The sequence below is a fragment of the Saimiri boliviensis genome, chromosome 14, assembly GCF_048565385.1.
Source record: "Saimiri boliviensis isolate mSaiBol1 chromosome 14, mSaiBol1.pri, whole genome shotgun sequence".
Lineage (NCBI taxonomy): Eukaryota > Metazoa > Chordata > Mammalia > Primates > Cebidae > Saimiri > Saimiri boliviensis.
The window spans coordinates 6,610,259-6,631,988 of NC_133462.1; the positions used below are offsets into that span (position 1 = coordinate 6,610,259).

General features: G+C 46.9%; 1 protein-coding gene and 1 pseudogene across 2 annotated transcripts in view; one reads left to right on the forward strand and one right to left on the reverse strand.

Moving 5' to 3' along the window:
• LOC120360098 (sialic acid-binding Ig-like lectin 5) overlaps positions 1 to 6,379 on the forward strand; it is a 31,413-nt gene extending 25,034 nt beyond the window's left edge. For both annotated transcript variants that reach the window (XM_039466101.2, XM_074386018.1), the window contains one exon: positions 5,482 to 6,379. In XM_039466101.2, the coding sequence (XP_039322035.2) occupies positions 5,482 to 5,673 (192 nt within the window). In that variant the 3' untranslated portion in view covers positions 5,674 to 6,379. The remainder of the gene's footprint in view (positions 1 to 5,481) is intronic.
• An 8,485-nt stretch (positions 6,380 to 14,864) lies between these two features.
• LOC104650304 (cytoplasmic tRNA 2-thiolation protein 1 pseudogene) lies at positions 14,865 to 15,418 on the reverse strand (annotated as a pseudogene).
• Between the last annotated feature and the right edge of the window lie 6,312 nt (positions 15,419 to 21,730).

The window sequence follows — 21,730 nt, forward strand, 5'->3', positions numbered from 1 at the left end:
GAGACCACAATTAATATCTTGAAGGTATTTCAACTTATTTTTAAAAAAAGAGAGAAAGAAATTGAAGTATTTTAAATAAATTTCTTTTTCAATTAAAAAAAAAAATCACAAATTAGGCCAGGTTTGGTGGCACATGCCCATAATCCCAGAACTTTGGGAGGCTGAGGCAGGAGGATCTCTTGAGGCCAGGAGTTTGAGGCCAGGGGGTAACATCGTGAGACTCCCTCCCATCTCTACAAAAAGAAAAAAAAAAATCACAAATTGGTCTTGGGTATTATTTAGAATCTTTTGGGATTTCAAATTAGATAATTGTATCATCTGCAAAATAATAGCCTATTTCTTCCCTTTGTCCCTAAGCCCTTTCTTCCTTTTTCTTGTTTCAGTGTGCTGGGTGAGACGGTAGTGAAAGTTGAATAGATATGGTGACCCTGGGCATCTTTTGCTACTGCTGATTTTGAAGGAAATGCACCCAATATCCTCCACTTAACTTGGTTTTTGTTAACTTTCATCAGGTTAAAGAAGTTCCTTTCTATCACTAAATAAGTTTTTATCATAAATTTCTGTTGTATTTTTTGAATGCATCTACTGAGAGGATGTTTTTCTCCTTCAGCTGTAACGATGAGGCATGACAGCTAAAGATTTTCTAATATGAAACTACTCTTGCATTCCTGGGAGAAGCCCATATTGTTCAAGGCATGTTTTTTAAATACCCCGATAGGTTCAGTTCGATGATCTTTTGCATCTGTACGCATGGGTCAAATATACCTGCCATTTTCCTTGTTCCTCCTATTTCTTTTGTTTCGGCATCAAGATAATATCAAGAAATTGGAGATTAGTCTCTTTTTCTATTATTTGGAAGAGTGTGTATAAAATTGAAATGACTTGTTTCCTGAATGATTGATAGGTGTCACTTATCAAACGACCTGGGCCTCGTGGTGTTGCTATGTGCAAGTTTCCTCATGTAATCATTTTATGTATTCTTCAGCGAGCTTTATTCTAGAGACGTGTTCATTTCACCTAAGTTTTATATATTTTTTTGACAAAAGGATATGGGTGGCATTCTCTTGTCTTTATTTGTTTTTGCCAAGATTACTTCCCATTTTAAAAATATTCCTGACATCAGTTATTTGTGACGTCTTTCTTTTTTTTTCTAGCTGAATCTTTTTAATTGCTTTCCCTATTTTATTATCAGTTTCAAGGAACCAACTTTTGAGATTGTAGAATGTTCTCACTGTGTCTTTGTTTTCTATTTTATTGATTTTTACTCTCATTTTCTCAGCACTTCCTTCTACTTGTTTTGGTTGATTCTGATGATTTTGATAAATAGTTAAGCTGGATACTTAGTTTGTTAGTGTATATCTCATTCTCTATAAAAAGTAGTCAGGGATAAATTTCTTCAAGAACGTAATTTTTATTCCATTCCACAAATTTTGATATTTATTATTTAAATAGCATTCAGTTATGGATATTGTTTAAAAAATTGTGATTTCTTCTTTGAATCTTAAATTATTTGACATTAAAAATTCCACAGGTATGAAGATTTTAAACATTCTTCATAATTAAATTTGAAGTAGATGCTTTCTGGTCAGAATACCTGGTTCTATGATATCTATTTTAAAAATTTGTTGAGACTTGATCTGTGGCCTGTACATAATGAATTTTCTTAAAAAAAATACACACCTACACGTTTTGCTGAGGTATTTTGACACCTTTCTCTCCCACACTTACCACAGATTTCCTGTATTTCTTTCTCTTTGTCTCTTTTTATTTGAATTCTTCCTCCCAGTGGGTTTTCAATTTGGGTTCCTCAAGGCTTCTGAAGATTTAAATCCCTGAAAATTTATTTTATGCCTTTATATTTGAATTTTATTTGGCAGGATATAAATTCTAGAATTAAAGCGATTTTTCTTTGGTGCTTTAAACTCCACTCCACTGTTTCTTTCATCTAGTATTGCTGTTAAGACATCTTATGTCATTCTTTTTTTTTTTTTTTTGAGACGGAGTTTCGCTCTTGTTACCCAGGGTGGAGTGCAATGGTGCGATCTTGGCTCACCGCAACCTCCACCTCCTGGGTTTAGGCAATTCTCCTGCCTCAGCCTCCTGAGTAGCTGGATTACAGGCATGCGCCACCATGCCCAGCTAATTTTTTTGTATTTTTAGTAGAGACGGGGTTTCACCATGTTGACCAGAATGGTCTCGATCTCTTGACCTCGTGATCCACCCGACTCGGCCTCCCAAAGTGCTGGGATTACAGGCTTGAGCCACTGCGCCCGGCCTTTCTATTTCTTTTTTATCTTACTTGAAAATTATTATTATCTAAATGTTAAAGTGGGTTTTTTTTTTTTTTTTTTTTTTTTGGACAGTCTCACTGTATTGCTTAGGATAGAATGCAGTAGCACAATCTCAACTCACTGCAACCTCTGCCTCCTGAGTTCAAGTGATTCTCGTGCCTCAGCCTCCCGAGTAGCTGGGATTACGGGCACATATCATCATGCCTGGCTAATTTTTGTATTTTTTTTAGAGCCAGGGTTTTGACATGTTGGCCAAGCTAGTTTGAACTCCTGACCTCAAGTGATCTGCCCACCTTGGCCTCTCAAAGTGCTGGGATTACAGGTGTGAGCCACCATGCTCAGCCATAGTTTTCTATTTCTATCTTCCAGAAACAAATAATATAAAGACAAGACCTTGGAGAAGCTAATGAACCTCCTTGGGTTTTTTGTTTTGTTTTGTTGTCTCTTATGGAAATAGGGCAATTAATATGCTAGTATCTGTCTCAGATTGTTACAAGGAGTGTTTAGTAAAGTCACAAGCTCACAGGGAACTCACTTATATTACTTTTCCTTCTGTCTAACAAGGAACTACATGAAGGGGAAGTATTTGGGTGGTTTCAGTTCACTTTTTGTCCTCATTTACAAGAACAGCATCTATCCCATAGCAAGCACTGGGCAAAGAGTTACCAAGTGACGGGATGAACATATTGCATTATCCTATTTATTAATCTGAGCTGTACCTTGTCTTTCAATTGTCAATGTAACCCTTTTTATTTCAATACCGCAAACTTATTGATAGACATATGTCTTTATTTCTTCCTTGGGCTGCATAATGCTGGTGTGCATAGCCACCTTTTCATTTTATTTCATCTTTCTTGCACATAATATAGGCAACTCTCTCCAGAAAGTCTATTTTTTTTCTGACACAATGATGCCATTTTCCCCCTAACTCTGGAGTCCTTTTAAAAAACTTCATGGCTGGGTATGGTGGCTCACGCCAGTAATCCCAGCACATCAGAAGGCCAAGGTGGGCCAGTCAGTTAGCCCAGGAGTTTGAGACAAACCTGGGTAACATGTCAAAACCCCATCTCTACAAAAATCAAATCAAAACAAAACAAAACAAAAATTAGCTTGGGAGTGGTGGTGTGCCTGTGGTCTCAGCTACTCAGGAAGTTGAGGTGAGAGGATTGCTTCAACCAGGGACGGGAGGTTGCGGTGAGACAAGATCAAACCACTGCACTCCAGCCTGGATGACAGAGTGAGACTCTGTCTCAGAAAGAAAATTTCTGAGTTACTATTTGAAGGCTCATTGCTTTCAAGATGCTTTTCCATAGCATGATGAGTAGGGATGTGAATGAAGGTGGGCGAAGGAAGAAATTACTTACTCATGTCTGGGCACCATCTTTGTTGGGGGACTTAGGATCAGTTCCATTTTGTTTCTGTTTTGTGGGAGCCAGGTCCAGGATCAGAATTGCTGTCTCTCTTCTGGTTTGCACGTAAGATACCTTGTAATATATGCTGCTGGTAGACATTTGCTTCATCTATAACCGTCTCCTCCTAGCAGGCCACAGGCTGCCTAGGTCAGGATCTATGTCTGATTTCTCACACTGTACGTGCCCAGGACCTGAAACAGGGGAGACAGGACTGGGTTGGAATCCTGGCCTCACCATGTGTTAGATGAATAACCCTGGGTAAGCTACTTAACCTCTCTCCACCTCAGTTTCTTTTTGTGTAAGGTGGGGATAATTAGAGTATCTTTCATACTCTTACGATTTTTTTTTGTGATGATTCAGTGTGGTTAGTAAGTCCTCAATAAGATCTAATCAATCACAGTTTTACAAAATTTTGAAAGAATGAGTGAATAGTTGAGTTCACAGGAAATGCATATGGACAGGTGGGGCCAGGATTTGAACCCAGCTCTGTGTGCCCTGTGCCAGGTCCTGGGCACGTACAGTGTGAGAAATTAGACATAGACCCTGACCTAGGCAGCCCATGGCCTGCTAGGAGGAGTGGATTATAAAAGGATGAATTGATAAATGTCATATCAGCCCAACTTCCCCATGGGAACCATTTGCTGTATTTTCCTCTAATTCGGTGTTGAGGTCTCTCTCTGGGAGTGGTCATAAACTCTGGCCCTGCCTTGAATAGGAACCCCAGGGATTTGGTCATGATGTTCACAATGTGACTTTCACAGAATACTCCTTTATCCTGGCACACAGCCTGCTGCGTAAGTGCCCAGCCTGTGACCAGATGTCCCTTGCACAGGAATCTTGTTTATCCTGGCAGATGCCTGTAGGTAACCCCTCATCTGGGCACCAAGGAAGGAGAGCTAAGCAGATCCCCAGTTCTCCTTCCTTGGTGCCCAGATGGAAGGTTACCCACAGATGCCCTTGCGGCTCTCATATGACCTGTGTCCAGTTTATTCCTACCAAGACGGTTATTCTCTAGGAGAGCCTTGACCAGAAGAGAAGTTAGGTTCAGGTATGTCAGTCGGGTGGGACACAGAAGAGACAACACAACGACACACATAAAATAACAGAAGCAGTTTATTACTCACAGGTCCCAGAGAGAAGCTGGCATAGCAAGCCTCGAAGGGCAAATGGAAAGGAGAGAATGGACAAGGATACCAGTGGTCATCTAGTGGTAGGGAAGGAGAGAGGGAGAGGGAGGAAGGGAGGGAGGGAAACGGGGGGGGGGAGAGAGAGAGAGAGAGAGAGAGAGAGAGAGACAGACAGACAGACAGACAGACAGACAGACAAAAGCCTTAGTAGCCAAAGCCTTAATTAGAGTCCAGGGGATTACCCAAGCAGGCTTCCCACAGGTAGTTCTAACTGGGGGTTTAGAGCTGGCAGGCAGGAGTTCTGCAGAGCCACACTGTGACTGACAGGTCACCACCAGATATCTGTGCAGCCCATGAGGGACACAGGAGTCAGGATACCAGTGAGTTGAGTAGGTTGCATCTGTATGCGCCACAGGGAGATGGTCATAGGAGGTGGTTGTATAAGGCAGACATCTGGATTAACCACCTTGGGCAACTGGGAGGAGGTAGAGACTGGAAATTGTGTCCATGTGACTAAGCCCTGCTTCTGGCATGAGAAAGTCCAACCTATGGTCAAAATAAATCCCAAGGTAACATAAAAATATAAGAATGCATTATACTATGCCTGCCTCTTTATTCCTACGGTGACACCTTTCCTTCCCCTTTACTCAGGGTTCCAGGAAGAAGCCTTGGCCAGACAGTCCTGGAGACCAAGCGTCTCCTACTGAGGATGCCCCTTCTGTGGGGGAAATACAGGAGCTCCATTATGCCTCCCTCAGCTTTTCCGAGATGAACTTGAGGGAGCCTATGGACCAGGAGTCTCCAAGCAGCACAGAGTACTCAGAGATCAAGACAAGCAAGTGAGGACTCACCCAGAGCTCAGTCCTGGCCGGGGGAACCACAGCCTGTCTGGGAGAAAGGACAGAAGTCAGGGACCACTTGCTGAAGCACCAAGAGCCCTTGTGACAATGCTAACATTAACTGATGTGTACGTGCTCCAAGCAGAGCAGAAAGAAGACAGATGATGGAATTAGACAGGTGGGCTCAAATCTGGGCCCTGGCACTGTCATCAGGCAATTCACTGCATCCCTCTGTGCCTCAGTTTCCCACTCTGTAAATCAGAGATCATGCATCTTACCTCAAGGGTTGTTGTGACCATTAAAGAAATCCACACTGGAAATCAGTCAACATGGGTCCTGACACTAGGCGGGTCCTCAGTGCTTGCTGGTCTCTCTTCCTTAAACAGGAAGTTCTCTCAAGGCTGGGGATGACCAGGCACAGAAAACAGGGCAGCAATATGTTGGTGTCAGTCCGCTTCCCAGAACTCTTCAAAGACTCCTTAGGAAAGGACACACACAGAAAATAAAATATAACATGGGATATTTATGTTAAATATAATTGGATAAATGCTTCAGTTAAAAACAGAGTCCACTTGGATGGATTCCAAGTTTATAATCTTTACAATACATACATGTAAAGTACAAGGATAGAGAAGGTCAAAAGTGAAAGTATATTATGCCAACATTAATAAAAGGAAAGCTGGTGTGGTCCTATTTGGCCATACAAAATACACATTACTATCTTGTTCCATTTGTACGAATGCTTAAAGCAATTATTCTTGCTTAAGAATATATACACAGGTATTATGCTTATGGGCAAAGGCAGGGAAAAAAGGTAATCCCAAAGATCAGTAATGTGGTAACTCATAAGGAAGGTCGAGGAGGGTGGGAAATGGAGGGGTTCTAAGGTTTCCAGGGTGCCCACATGTTCTATTTCTCAGCATAAGAGATGATTACATAGTATGAATGGTAAGTTTATTTTTGGTAACACAAATATAGAAAAATATTGCAGACTAGGAAATGTCTGGTGTTCTGATAGTCATCTTTTCTTAAAATTTTTGAAGAAAAAATAATTTTCTTTAGAAGATTATGACAAAAAGTTAATAAAATCATCCTTCTTACCAAAAATCTTGATAGATTTGACAACATCAAAACTGAAACTATCACCAGGCTCAGTGGCTCATGCCTGTAATCTCAACATTTTGAGAAGTGAGGCAGAAGGATCACCAGGTGTCTGAGACCAGCCTGGCAACATAGTGAGACCCTGTCTCTACCAAAAGAAAAAAAAAGTTAGTGGGCATGGAGGCACATGTGTGTGGTCCTAGCTGCTTGGAAGGCTGAGGTGGGAGGATCACTTGGGCCCAGGAATTAAGAACAGCCTGGGCAACATAGTAAGATCCCACCTCTACAAAAAATAAAAATTAGTTGGGCATGGTGGCAGGTGCCTGTGGTCCCAGCTCTAAGGAGATGGGAGGATCCCTTGTGCCTTGGAGGTTGAGACTGCAGTGAGTGAGATCACAACACTGCAGTGCAGCATGGGCGACAGAGTGAGACTTTCTCTCTCTCTCTCTCTCTCTCTCTCTCTCTCTCTCTCCCCCCTCTCTCCATATATATATGTGTATGTATGTATGTATATGCATCAATAATGTGAAACCCGTGAAGTCAATTATACATCCAGTCTGTTTTCCCCTCTGTCAAATGAGAATTATTAACGAAATCTCTCTTAGGTTGGTTATAATGAGGCATACATAGAAAAGCACAGCCCTGAGTCTGGAACTTGGGGAGCTTCAGTGAATGTCCATCTCTTTCCTAAACCCTTATCCGAGAGGAGATCCAGGCATGGACTTGCTATTTAAAGCGTGGTCCAAGAACCAGCAACAGCAGCATAATCTGGAACCTCAGAAAAATACCTTGTTCTTCTTTGTCCCTTAGCCAGGCCAGCACCATGATTCAAAGGAATGATCCTTAGGCCAACAAGCGGAGTGAGAGGAAAAGCACAGCAGTAAGTCCTTTTCCCTGACCTCTTTTTCCCAAAAGGGACCCAGCCTTTTCGAAGCCTCTCAGACTTAGGTGCCCCGCTGGACTACAGCTCAGAACCTTGTGCCTGTGAATTTGTGTCCACGGCAGAGTTGGGAGCTTCCCGAACTCAGAGCACAGTTACAGTGCAGAACCATGGACAGAGCCAACCCAGGGCTGGTTCCCCAAATCGGCCATGGTGGATGGAGCGCCCCCTGGGGGTAGAACGCTGGCCTGTCTCAAATGCAGAGGTAAGAAGGTTGGAGAGTAGAGTTGGTGACATCCTGTTCCGCAGGACAGAGGTGCTGGTCAGAGGGCATCCAAGCTCCTCTGCAGTCTTCCTATGAAGGCCCCCTCATTTTAGGGAAGAGAAGACAGCTTTAGAGAGAGAGTGCATTTCTCATAGGCCACTGGGATCCTTGCCTCTCCGGACTGACTCTGCCCTCACTCCTTCCAGGAAACCTTCTCTGTGGCAGGCTCCATCTCGTCCTCCCTTCCTTTTCCAGTGGGTTGATAATTTACTCTTGCTTTGAATCCCTTATTTGTCCTGTCATGGTATTCTGAACAACAGAACATGATACGTGATCCTTTTCCATACCTGACTCTGTGCAAATCCTGAATCAGCTCAAATGAAGGAATGAAGTATCTATCAGAAGGCTGGTTGTGAAGTTATATTTGGAGCTGAGGGGTCGCAGAAACAAATTCCAAGCTTTCCTTCATTCTACATGAATGGTAAGTCTTTATACTGGGAATAGGATCCTGGGGCCTCAGTGGACCACAGGATGGAGAAGGTTGTCATGAAGGACAGAACAGGCAAAGCAATGTCAGAGTTAAATGGATGTGTATTAAGAAGGAAGAGATCTGATAAATACTGTGAAGATGGGAGGCCTATGGGGCTGAAGGAACTGTTGAGAAGTCAAAACTCACTCTGAAGGTGTGAGTTAAGGGCTTAGCAGAAACCCGAGAATAAGCGGGGAGAGATATAAAAATTCAATGACTTTCTAAACTCAAATTGACACCAGAAAAACCACAGACATCACATCCAGGTCTGACGCTGGAGCCAGGTCCTCAGTTCTGAGTCACAGTCTCAGACCTTGCAGGTGAGTTTCAGTTCAGCCATCCCTTCTTATGACTTCTTGTGTGATCAGGACTAGGGGGTGAAGGGGCAGAAGAAGATTGTTTCATGGATCCTGGACTCTTCTGGTCTGAGAGAGGTCTCCAAGAGTTCTAAGTGAACAGAGAAGAGTAGGGGCATGTCCCATTCATGTTCTGAGGAGGGGTAGGAATGGACACCTTGAGGAAGCAACATCTGAGTGAGGAACGAGATGGCAGGGTCCACTGAACAGGTTATCAGTAGGCCTGGGGTGAAAGGAGGTCAGCCTTCACTTCCCTGGTAGTTGTTTGAGTGAAGAGGACTCCTAATAGAGAGAGGAACTTGGAGCAACTCAATCCAGGAAAAGTCTCTAGAAAAGTCTCTAGCTGTCCTCTTTCTGCAGCTGCCTTGATCTCTAGACAGAACAGACTTATCAGGTGCGTCAGGAGTCATCCCAGACTCACCATCCTCCAACCTCAAGATGCTGCCGTTGCTCCTGCTGTGTATGTGCAGGGGTAAGAGGACCGCAGGAAATGTGACTTCACAGAAGGTCCTTGGTCTTCATTTTGGGGTACAGCTTGGAGAAATACGCAGGATAGAATCTGTGGGTCTGAGATCTGAAGATGTGGTACAGGACAAAGCACCTCTGTATCCTCAGGCTTTGACTTCCATCTTGAAATTTTTGTGCTTACTCTAGAATACCCTGTCTTCTGGTTTGTGGAAGGGGTCAACATTTCCTATTTCCACAAACAGGTTAGGTCAAAAGCTGCAGAAGAGGCATCACAAACTATAGGCTGATTCCACCTCCTTGGAGACCTCCGGACCAACTCTTCACTGAGCAACAGAGATGCCAAGAAGGAGGGGAGCAAGACATTTTTCCCTCATGAGGAGAAGGCTTCTTGTGAGATAGTGCCACAAATAGAAAACATAACCTCTGAAGGTGAATGAAGGGTAGAGTAGGGCCCTCATCCAAAGAGTTGGGTTGGGGAAGGCATGAAGGACCCTAAGCTGAGAGCAGAGGAGCCAGCTCAGGGGCTGATGCAGAGGCCACTGCTGGTACCATACCCGCCTCTAGGCTCCAGGTCCTCCGTCTCCCCCAACCCAGTGCTGACCCAGATACCTGACATTCACATCCTAGGTATGCTGGAGTCTGAGTGCAAGGAGGATCTGACTTCCCCATGCCAGACACTGCTGAGGATATAGGACACCCAACAACTGTTACTGGCAACGGGTCACCCTGAGACACACCTCCCACCACTCACCCACCCACACTTACTGTGGTTTGATGATCAAAAGAGCTTGCACCTTGCACCTTGCACCCTCCTCACTCCAGGATCCCCAGATAGAATCAGATTCAGTTCGTGGCTGTTGGTTCTGGAAAGGGGCCATCCTCACCTGGATGCTCCACTACCAAACATAACAGAGTCTAAATTTTAAAGAAGAAGGCAATGGCAAACCTACCTTCTCCGAGACCTCCAAACTCACAACTGGCCCCCAAGCATGACAGGTGCCCAGAGGTGGAACACAGGAACACCTAAGCTCTCTGTAAGTACGACAGGTATGGAGCTGGCTCTAGGAAAGGATATGGTGGGCGGAGTTTGTGGGGCCCAGAGTAACAAGGGCATGGGGACTCCTGACTCACCTGTTGGATAATATTCCCAGTGTTGCCAAGAACACAGAGAAAGCAATCCTGGGGTGTATTTCAGAGAAAGCAATCCTGGGGGGTATCTCATGAGTTGGGGGCAGTTTTGCTGATCCAAAAAAAAAATAAAATTAAATTAAATAAGGCCCATGGGGAGCTCCTCAGTGGATGTCATCCTAGAACTGTGGAGGCAGTGGCACTAGAAGAAGAAGGCTCGGCAAATTCTCAGGTGAGATTAGTTTAGGTGACATGATTCTGATGGTGACTGGCCAGGTCATTTCAAATAAACTTTCCTCATGGAAATTTTTTTTTGAAAGCCTAAAAAAGTTGATAAAATTTTCGAAATGTTTTGTGTAATGGAGAGAAAATAAAAGGCTTGAAAGAAGTAGGAAGCCAAGGCCGGGCGCAGTGGCTCAAGCCTGTAATCCCAGCACTTTGGGAGGCCGAGGCAGGCGGATCACGAGGTCAAGAGATCGAGACCATCCTGGTCAACATGGTGAAACCCCATCTCTACTAAAAATACAAAAAATTAGCTGGGCGTGGTGGTGTGCGCCTGTAGTCCCAGCTACTTGGGAGGCTGAGGCGGAAGAATTGCTTGAACCCAGGAGGCGGAAGTTGCAGTGAGCCAAGATTGTGCCACTGCTCTCCAGCCTGGTGCCTGGTGACAGAGTGAGACTCTGTCTCAAAAAAAAAAAAAAAAAAAAAAAAAGAAAAGAAGTAGGAAGCCAAGACAGATGAGCCAATTATTTGGCGACACCATTTTTCCTGAAACAGGTTGCTGATTCCAAGCAGACACTGAGAAGCTAAGCAGAATGTTGGAGTCTCATAGGGACAGAATGATAAATGTTATGGCTGAGGGCTTGCCAAGGAAAATGGGCCCTGGTAAACACTGCAGTGCTGTGGTTGGGACCTTGTAGAGTAAAGAAGAGCTGGAACTAGATGATATCTCATAAGGATGAAAGCCAGACCAAATGTCCTCAATATCTGATCAAACTGAAGACGTCTGCTTACCACAAGCAAGAGTAAACATGCCCTGAAAAAGATAACGTGACTCAGGGTTTAAAATTATCTCTGTAGGTTTTCACCACTGCAGCAGACAAGAGTGTGGCCAGGGAAACAGCCACCAAGAGTTTTATGAGAATAAGGGGCTCACTAGAGGAACTAGAACTTAATGCAAATGTGGCAGACCTGGAAAGTGACGCTTTGGAGAAAGCAGGATGACCGTGAGAGCATCATTAAGCAGTTCAATTGAAGACAAGGTGTGGGTGGGCTTGCGGGGATATATGAAAAGCCAAGCATGTCCCCTGTTACCATGGGACCTCAAAGGGGGATGTCACAGAAAGTTCTCCGGAAAACTGTTGCCTATGTAGCTACTGCCTCTGTAAGCACGCAGCCAAGCAGGTGGCGGTAGACTTGAGGCTGGTGTTGGTCATCTCCAGGGCTGGCAATTGGGAAGATGACCTACACGTGGACCATAGTAGGGAAAACTGCCTAATACATTATGCCGTTTTATAGTTGTTTACAGGAGGAGGGTAAGTCTGATACTAGTTACTCCATTCTGCCTGGTTCTTTATGATTATTCATCACATTCAGTTTTAACCGTTCTTTTAAAAATGTAATCATCCGTCTTCACGCTACTAAGATATACCTGAAAGAGAGAAATTTTTTTAAAAGTATCAAATACAATGGTGAAATTCTGCATTTTAGCATCTATTTTCGTATGATGACAATTAAAGTCCATACCTAAAATTCATATCTAGAACACCTGCAATCACATCTGGGCTCTTGACGCCCAGCCTCTTGGTATTCAACCATTTTGTCATCTCTCCTGGCATGCTTGTTAAACTTTTTAATTTTTAATTGATTTTCCAGGAGTTTGTTTGAAAAACTAGAGATTTTCTGGAACTCTGAAACTTTCTTCCTCTGAATTCTAGAATAACCTAGAATAGCACTGCACAGTGGAATTTTCTGATGATGCAAACATTCTTTCTGCATTGTTCAATATGGTGGTGTGGAGCACTTGAAAAGTATTTCAGGTGACTGAGGATTTAATCCTTAATCTTAATTAATTTAAAGGTAAATTGGCTCATGTGGCTAGGGCTACCCTATTTTTGCTTTCTGGCAAGTAGAATAGAGGCAGATCCTTTAATCCAGCCCCAGATTGAGTGAGTTTGAAGATGGATTTTACTTTTAATTTGTAACCTTTCTTGAGTCCTAACTAAAGGTTTGGGGTGTTTACTGGGCCTTTCCTTATCAGATCTGGAACATCAAATTCGGTTTAGCCAGTTTCATCAGACTGCTGAGCAAAGTCGAAGCATGTTGGGCTCACCTCAATGATCTTCCCTTCCTTCCAGGATGTTGGTGCCTCAAGTCCTGTCTACCTCGGTAGCCCCAGGCTTCATGATCTATTTGTATTTATTTAATTTTATTATTTTTTTTTTTAGAGACAGGGTCTCGGTATGTTGCTCAGGCTGGCCTCAGACTCGTGGGCTCAAGTGATCCTCCCATGATGGCCTCCCAAAGTGCTGGGATTACTCTGGCCACCACGACTTCTGTCTCTAGCTCCAACCGTGACACTGCGAAAGCTCAGCTCAGGTTCCCATCGTCCTAGTTTCTGCTGTCTGCTAGCCTCCTTAGCCTTTTGAACCCTCAGGGAGAATGAGCTTCCCTTTTCTCTGGGATCCTGGGCGCAACTTGGTAGCCCGCCAATGTCATCAGATTGTTTTTGTCCGGGCCGGATCCCCGGGCGTCCCCGGCGTCGCCTCCTCGTCCAGCCCCCGGCGGCCCTTGCCGATGGCCAGGCGGGGCCGGCCGCGGTTCAGGCCGTCCAGGAGCGCGCAGGCCTGGCAGAGCGCGCGGCTGGCCAGAGGGAGACTGGGAGGGAGACCCATGGAGACCCAGGGCACAGTGGGACCGCCAGGACCCAGAGAGAGACCGGGAGAGGAGCGCGGACCATGGAAGCCCAGGACACAGTGGAGCTCCAGGACTCAAGAGAGAGAGGGGCAGGGAGAGGGGAAGAGGTACGATGGGGGAAACCCTGCCATGGAGACTCCCGGGCACCATAGAGCAGCCAGATGGAGACTGGAGGTGGAAAGGAGACTTGAAGGGAACACAGATAAGCTCCTTGAGCGCCCCCTCATTTGCCCTCCACCTACTGTATACCAGGCCCTTCACTAGCTGTCCTTCCACATAGGGAGCAAAAGTGCTTTCGCTGCAAACCGCATTTCAGCCTCAGTTAAAACTGTATTTCAGACTACACAAGAGAAAAAAGGGCCATTTAATGAGGATTCTCAAGAGCGCGGTTGACAGTGCCACTGGGAATACAGATCACCGGATTTAAGAAAGGCCAGGAAGAAAGTTAGTGGATACGTAACACACCAGTCACCATAAAATTTAAGTGGAAACCATCCTTATTCTGCATCTTATCTTATACTTGAGTCTGTAATTATGTCATTAAAACCTGACAAGTGCTACTAAGGAAAATTACACAGAATGTGTGGATTTCTGTCAGCGGGGTCCTAGTGACAGGGAAAAGGTGGGGATTAAGGAAACCTTTCCTGAGTGAAATGAAACCCAAAAGCTCAGTGAAGAACCAGGTGAAGAATGAATTGGAGTCTGTATTTCAGATTGGCTTGGTCTCTTGTGCATCATCGTAACAGCAACATTTACATAATGTTTACTGTTTTTCAGCCTCTACTCTAAGTGCTGTATATATAAAACTCATTTAATTCCCAACTTGAGGCCCCAGATGTCATTAAAATCCCCATTTTACAAAGGATGAAACGGAGCTTAGGTAATTTTGCTCTAGGCTGCACTGCTTGTGTCTGGTAGTCAATGGACGATAATTACTTATTGAAGTAATCACTGGGAGAAAATAAGAGTTAATCAGAGAGAAACCTCTAAAGAGAAGGGGTTAAGAGAGACCGTAGGGTTTCAGACTGTATGGCTTATGATGGGAGACGTTTCTTCACATCTCTCGCTTTGTGACGGGAGATACAAAGGAAGTCATTTCTCTCTACTAAAAATACAAAAATTAGCCGCGCATGGTGGCAGGCACCTGTAATCCCAGCTACTCAGGGGACTGAGGCAGGAGAATCGCTTGAACCTGTGGGACGGAGGCTGCGGTGAGTCGATTGCGCCACTGCGCTCCAGCCTGGGCGGCGGAGTGAGACTCCGTCTAAAAATAATAATAATAATAGCAGAGGACTCCAGCGTTAGCTCCTCCAGGGTAGCCCCTCTATTTGCCAATGTGTGTACTAAGATGATGGCAGAGACGCTGAGGCCAAAAGTCTGCCCTGCTCCATCCTAGGGAGGAACACGTACTACCCAAAGGAGCCTTCAGAGGGCTGCGGCCCCAAGTAGGAGGATGCTCATGTATTTCCCCAGTTGCTTTCTGGGATCCTTCCGCTAAGCCACGCCCAGGGTCTCCTCTCCGGCTTCTGGAGCATGCGCCCCAGTCCCCCTTTCAGGCCCGCCCCTCGTCCGCGCATGCTCCCCACTCCCTCCACCGCACTGACCTGCGGCCGCGCTTGTTCTCAGCGGTCGCGTTGTTAGTGGCTCCCGCGCGGCCCGCAGCTTATTCCGGCGCCCCGCGCCGCAGCTCCCCACAGAAGGTGCAGCAGTAGCGGCTGCGGCCGGAGCCTGCTGTGCTGCTGCCACGGCGTCGTCAGGCCCCTGAAGAGATCCTCGTACGCCAAGATGGTGAGCGGCAGCTCCCAGCGCGCCGCCTGGCGACGCGTCCCGGTAGCCGCCCTCGTCGATTGCCACGAGCTGCAGTGAGATGCCCAGGCGCAGCACCAGCGCGCGCAGCACGTGCACCAGCACCGTGGAGTCCTTGCCGCCCCAGGCGCCCACAGCCACCACCGCGCCGGGCGGCAGCAGGCGGCCCGCGAGCACCGCGTGCAGCACCTCGGCCTTGAAGGCGGCGCGGAAGCAGGTACCGTACGGAGCTTGGCCCGAGCACTGACGGCGGAGGGCGGCGCGTGCAGCGTGGCAGGAGGCACACTACGAGGTGGGCATTGCGGGAGGGGTCAGAGGAGGCGGGTTACTTGTGGATTCCGGATTGCAGCGTCACTGCCTTTGAGGAGTTCCCTGGATAGCACCCCTGCGTGGAATAGACTAGGGGCAGCTGTGCACAGCTGCTCCTAGCGCTGGGGACACTGCCTCCAGGAAGGAGTGCACTAGGCCGGTCCAGTCCGCTTTCCGTCTGCGCCTGCGCAGGCACCAGCGCGGCGCGGGAGTTCTTTGCCAGTGGTGGTTCGATGCTCTCAGTGTAAAGATGCGATGGACTTGTTTTATTTTTTATTTTATTTTTTCCAGATTTTCTGCTGTTGTGGGAATATGGCAAGAGTTTAAGGGGGCGGAGAAAGGGATTAGGAGTGTGAAAAGGGAAGATCGGCGCTAAGCACGTTCCTAGGATTGGGCCGCGTCTCAGGAATGCAGAGTAGGCTTTTGCGCGCCTTGGAGCCGTGGGAGAAGACGCATGCCCAGGTGGAGGGTCAAGGCTGTGGGGTCTCTGTGCATGCACGGAGCTGAAAGGTAGCAGTTTCAGATAAACACGCGTGCCCGATTATCGGGACGTGGACATGGTGAACAGTTATGCACAATCCTCGGTCCGACACAAACGCCCACCCGCCCACCCCCCGCCAGGTGGAGGCCAGGATGGAGGGCAGGTAAGACCCGTGAGGCAAGCTCCCAAAACCAAGGAACGGAGCAGTCTTCCCACTTGCTCCCCATATCCAAGCCCTCAACCTCCTTCCAACGCCCCCCTTCCCGAAACTGCTCTTTCCTCTATAGTCTGAAATCTTGTCTCTACTCCTGTGAGGCCATTGATAAGGAAGATTGAGAGGGAAGGGTGATGGTAGACACACCTTGCGCGTCTTGTGACCACCTCAAGCGTTGACCTTTGGTCGTTGGAACTTATTCATTTGTTAATCCTTTACCTATGTGCCAGGCCCTTTGACCCGCTGGCCAGATGCACTGGGACGCAGGTGTATCCAGCCTGGTCCAGAGATAAGGATGATAAATCTTAATGTGGAGGTATCAGATGTTAAGGGCTGCAGGAGCCCAGAGGTTACAAGTGCTGCAAGCCAGGACATGTGAAAACAACAGCGATTAAGCCATTAGCTTGTGCCAGACGCTGTGCCCTGCACTTTCCACCCGTCGTCTCAGGTTCTTCGTCTGTAAAATGGAGATAATAATAGTATCTCCCTCAAAGTTTGAAGATTAGTGGAAAGTGTTTAGAACAGTACTCTACTAAACAATAACACTTATTATTTTCATCTCATTTAACCCTCATAATCAAGGGTGGCTTCCTTTACTGAGGTAGGCCTAATTTTTACTTTAAAGCAAGCAAGGGTAAGAGTTTCAAAACGTCAGACGTCCTAAACATAATGTTAGTCAGTGGTTCCCAGCTGGGGCGGGTAGGAGTGATGTGGTCTCCCAGGGAAGACAAATTACATCTGCAAAGATCCTATTTCTGAACATAAGGCCACATTTTAAAGTAGACAAGAATTTTCGGGAGACGATATTCAACCCAGTACCACTGAGTTGTGGGGTAGGCAGGTCTCTGACCACTGGAGGACTCTGCCCCTTCAGATGGCCTCTTGAAAGTGATCATTCCAGAGAACCTGACAATGGAGAAGGTGGTAGAGAAGAACCCACTGGTGAAGCTGGGAGGCCAATACCAGCCACCAGACTGCTGGGCACAGCACCACACAGCGGTAGTGGTGCCCTGCTGTGGGCAAGTCCAGCACCTGAAGTACCTGCTTTTCCACCTGCACACCTTCCTGCAGAGCCAGCAACTATACTACACCATCTAGGTGGTGAACCAGTCAAGGCAGGACTGGGAGGGGCAGAGGTAAGAGGACAGAAGGGTCCCAGCATGGTAGGGTTGAAGTTGGCACTTTTTTTTTTTTTTTTTTTTTTTTTTGAGACAGAATCTTGTTCAGTCACCCAGGTTGGAGTGCAGTGGCAAGATCCTGGGTTACTGCAACCTCTGCGTCCTGGGTTCAATCGATTCTTCTGCCTCAGCCTCCCAAGTAGCTGGGGCTACAGGCACATGCGACCACACCCAAATAATTTTTGTGTTTTTAGTAGAGTGGGAGTTTCACCATATTGGCCAAACTGGTCTCGAACTCCTGACCTCATGATCCACTTGCCTTGGCCTCCCAAAGTGCTGGGATTACGGGCGTGAGCCGTTGCGCCTGGCCTGAAGTTGGGACTCTGTAAGGTGATAGTGGTCTGGGTTGGATATTGTCTGGGGGGCTTAGTTTGTGAGTCAAGAAGAACTTGAAGTAGAGGATGTTGGAGCCAAGGACTGTAGGTTTGGTCTAGACTTGCCAACTCTGAGATTGGCTTAAAAGGCTGTCTGAGGCAAAGGCTCAGTCCTGCCGAGTGTGGGGCTCCTTGAGACCAGGGTTGCCCAGATTTTACGGCAAACCTAAGGGGCAAGTTAAAATACTGGATTTGGGGACAGTTACGGGATTGTTTAAATCCTAGCCTTGCCTATTACTAGCTGTTTTGTCTGAGTGTGGAATCATTCATTCATTCAGTCATTCAGCATGCTGTTATTCAGTATAACTGTATGAACTTGGAGCACTTATGTTCTGTGCCACAGTTTTCATTCACCATAAAGATGATAATAACACCTCCGTTGTTACATTATCGGAAGGAGTCATACCAAATGGAATGCCTTATATTAACCAATGTAAGACAGTTAGGCCAATGCCTAGCACATAGTAGGTACTCAATAAGCGATTTCAATTATGGTGATTATGAATGGCGATGGTGATGATTTTGAGAATGATGGTGGTAGTGCTGCTGCTGACGTGATGACGGTAGTGATGTTGATGGTGATACTCAAGGTGGTGGTGGTGGTGGTGATGTTAGTAATGATATGGTGATGTTAATGAAGGCGGTCATGATAATGATTAAAGTAATGGTGATAGCCGGGCGCGGTGGCTCAAGCCTGTAATCCCAGCACTTTGGGAGGCCGAGGCGGGTGGATCACGAGGTCGAGAGATCGAGACCATCCTGGTCAACATGGTGAAACCCCGTCTCTACTAAAAATACAAAAAATTAGCTGGGCACCGTGGCACGTGCCTGTAATCCCAGCTACTCAGGAGGCTGAGGCAGGAGAATTGCCTGAACCCAGGAGGCGGAGGTTGCGGTGAGCCGAGATCGCGCCATTGCACTCCAGCCTGGGCAACAAGAGCAAAACTCCGTCTCAAAAAAAAAAAAAAAAAAAAGTAATGGTGATGATGGTGGTAACAATAGTGGAGGTGAGGTGATTATGTTGACAGCGTTGAAGATGATGAAGGCAGTGATGTGATAATGACGGCAATGTTGATTATAATGATGAATAGTGATGATGGTGATGATGATGAAAAAATAATGATGATAGACGAAGGGGAGGGGGAGATGCAAACCCCATAGGGATTCCTGGGCTTCTGAGCCAGTCTTTATCTAGTAGGAGCCGAAACAGAGACAGAGGTGGTCCCTTATCATCCCTAACCTCTGCCTCTCTTCGATGGCCCCTCAGAGGTGATGATCCTCGAGAACACTGCAGATGGCCAGAGAAGGGAAGCCGAGATGCTGAAGTTACTGACTTTGACTTGGATGAGGGTGGGAAATACAAGAGCAGTTTCTCAGGGGAGTAACCTTTGCATTGCATCGTCCTTGACAAGTCTGGGTTTTCCAACTACACAGTGGGAAAGAGAAGGCATTCAAGGTGGGGGAATGGCACTTGAGAAGGCGAAAGAAGATTGGCCTAGTAGGTAGGGGAACGCTGCTGCCTGATGGTGAAGACAGCTCTGAGCATCTGTGTCCACCCCCGGTAAACAACATTGCCTTCGATCAGGACAGGCTATGCAACGTGGGGTTCTGGGAGGCTATGCAGGAGAAGGACTGGGACTGTGTCTTCTTTCATGATGTAAGCCTCCTAGAAGAGGACCACAACGTCTACACCTGTGACATCTTCCCTGCCCATGTGTCTGTGGCCATTGACAAGTTCAACTACAAGTAGGTGGAGGGAGGGGACCTCCTGTGGGGGACTATCGGCCAGGCCTTGCCTTTCCTTGCATCTCACCCCACCTATCTGTGCAGTGAGGTTAAAGTCAGGTGTCCATCCCTTGGTCCCTAGGGCTGAGGTAGGGAGGGAGTGTGTGATGGGACATGGAGAAACCCTTACAGATGGTGAAGAAACTTCCTTTGAGACATAGGTGTCAAGTGGGGGTGGGGGTGGTTATTGACAGAAGACTCAGAAGATGTACTTAATCAAGTGGTGAACTGAGAGGTTGTTTTGGGGTTCAGAGGAGGGGAACATGGGCGAGGTGTGACTGGGGGTGAGGAAGGAGCTATTCTAGGGTTCTGGGGAGAAGGGGCCATCAACACAGTCACAAGATGGCCCTGCCAGATGACTTAGAAGAGGGGATGTCCTAAGAGTCAGGTGAGGGCCATCCCAAGGGTCAATGGGTTACCCTGGGGTCAGAAAAAGGGACATCCTAGGGTAAAGATGGGACTGTCACAGGGGTCAGGGGAGAGGTCATCACAGGGTAAGTGGAAAAGGGCCACCTAGAAACAGACCTTGTAGAACGTGCTTCCGACTTTCTGCTTCTGTAGTCTTCCCAATCCAGGCCACCTTGGAGGGGTGTTTGCCCTGCGCCCCATTCACTACCTGAAGATGAATGGCTTTTCCAACAGGTAGTGGGGCCGGGATGATGATGACGACAACATTGCTGCTAGGTGGGAGGCCCTGCTCCGAGGAGCCCAGCAGAAGGGGCTGCAGGTCCTGACACGATGAGGCAGGTATGGGCCACCCTGGACCGCAGGGAACACGGGCTACCCTGGACTGGAGGGCTTGCCTGTGGCATGGGGACCCTGTCAGAGACAGATGTTTGGCCTCCATGCCCTCCCATGTCCCTGAAAGGGTATAACTAAGCAGGATGCTCCTCTCCCGGCCCCACTTTCTCTTCCGACACTACCATATGCCGGAGGGGCTCCCAGAGTGGGATCCCCAGGTGATGCTTAGGAATAGGGGAGGCCCAGCTCTGAGAAGGGAGGCACCTCCCAAGGAGTCTTTGGAACCTCTAACCGGTGTATCTACACTGTAGGCTCAAGTTTTTACAATACCTGTCTGGGGCCCTGCTACCTTCCTCCCTGCAACTGAATAGGGTGCCACTCCCAGGACCCAGGTGCACGCTGTTTCCCCCCACACCAAGTAATACCCCTCACCCCCATGGAGAGGCCTCTGAGGCCTTTCTACCCCACACTAGTCACATCTATGGCTGGCCAGCCCTTGCGCCTGGACTCCCCAGGTGTCACTATTCCACTTTTCTCAGGAGGTGGGACATGGTGACTGATACTACACCCCTGGACAGGGAGAAGCCAGTTAGACACAGAACAGATTTGCTCTCCAGAGCCCAGCACAGGCTCAGGCCTGTGCCTGTTCCTGACTAGCTGTGCAGGCCCCTGTCAACATTGAAGGGATACGGAGACTAAAGCTATGGGTGCCCGTCTCTAACACTCTCCCTTTTCTGGAAAGAACTTCCAGCTGACTGGAATCTCCCACTGCAGTCCCACGCCCATCCCATGCCCAGCACAAGGGAACCCAGGCAGTCTCAGGGATACAAGGTCCCACTAAAATTCATCAGCACTTGGTCTGCCTGTGCAGTTCCAAGGACTTAACACATACCCACTTCTCACATCAAATGCATGGGGGTTGGGTACTATCACAGTCTCCCTTTGTAGGCGAGAAATCTTTTGTAGATGAGACCAAATAACTAGCTGAGCAGATGTAGAGGGTAGAGAGTGGAGCCAGGAATAAATACATAAGCCTGGCTCCTGAGCCTGTGCCCTTAAAAGATTATGCTGGTCTGCTTCTCAGAAATATCTGTAACAGTCCTCTCTCTCTCTCTCTCTCTCTCTCTCTCTCTCTCTCTTTTTTTTTTTTTTAGCAAAAAAAAGTGTGTGTATGTGTGTGGAGGGGAAATAAGTAATCAAAACTGGGAATGGCTAAATAAATTATGGCAGGTCAACCTCATGGAATATGTGTGTGTGCAATCCATCATAGATTACAGAATGAAAAAAAACATGCACATACATGTAAGAGATCTGAGTTTTATAAATCAAGGAAAGAGTCCTTCCACAGGTAGATAATTATGAGCATAGTAATATATGTGTATGCGTGTGTGTTTGTATCAAGTGTTGGCAAACATTTTCTGTCAAGAGCCAGAGAGTAAATCTTGGGGGTCATCTGATCTCTACCAAAACTACTCAGTTCTGCCAATGGAGCATGAAATCAGCCCAGAGAGTACATGTCCAAATGAACAT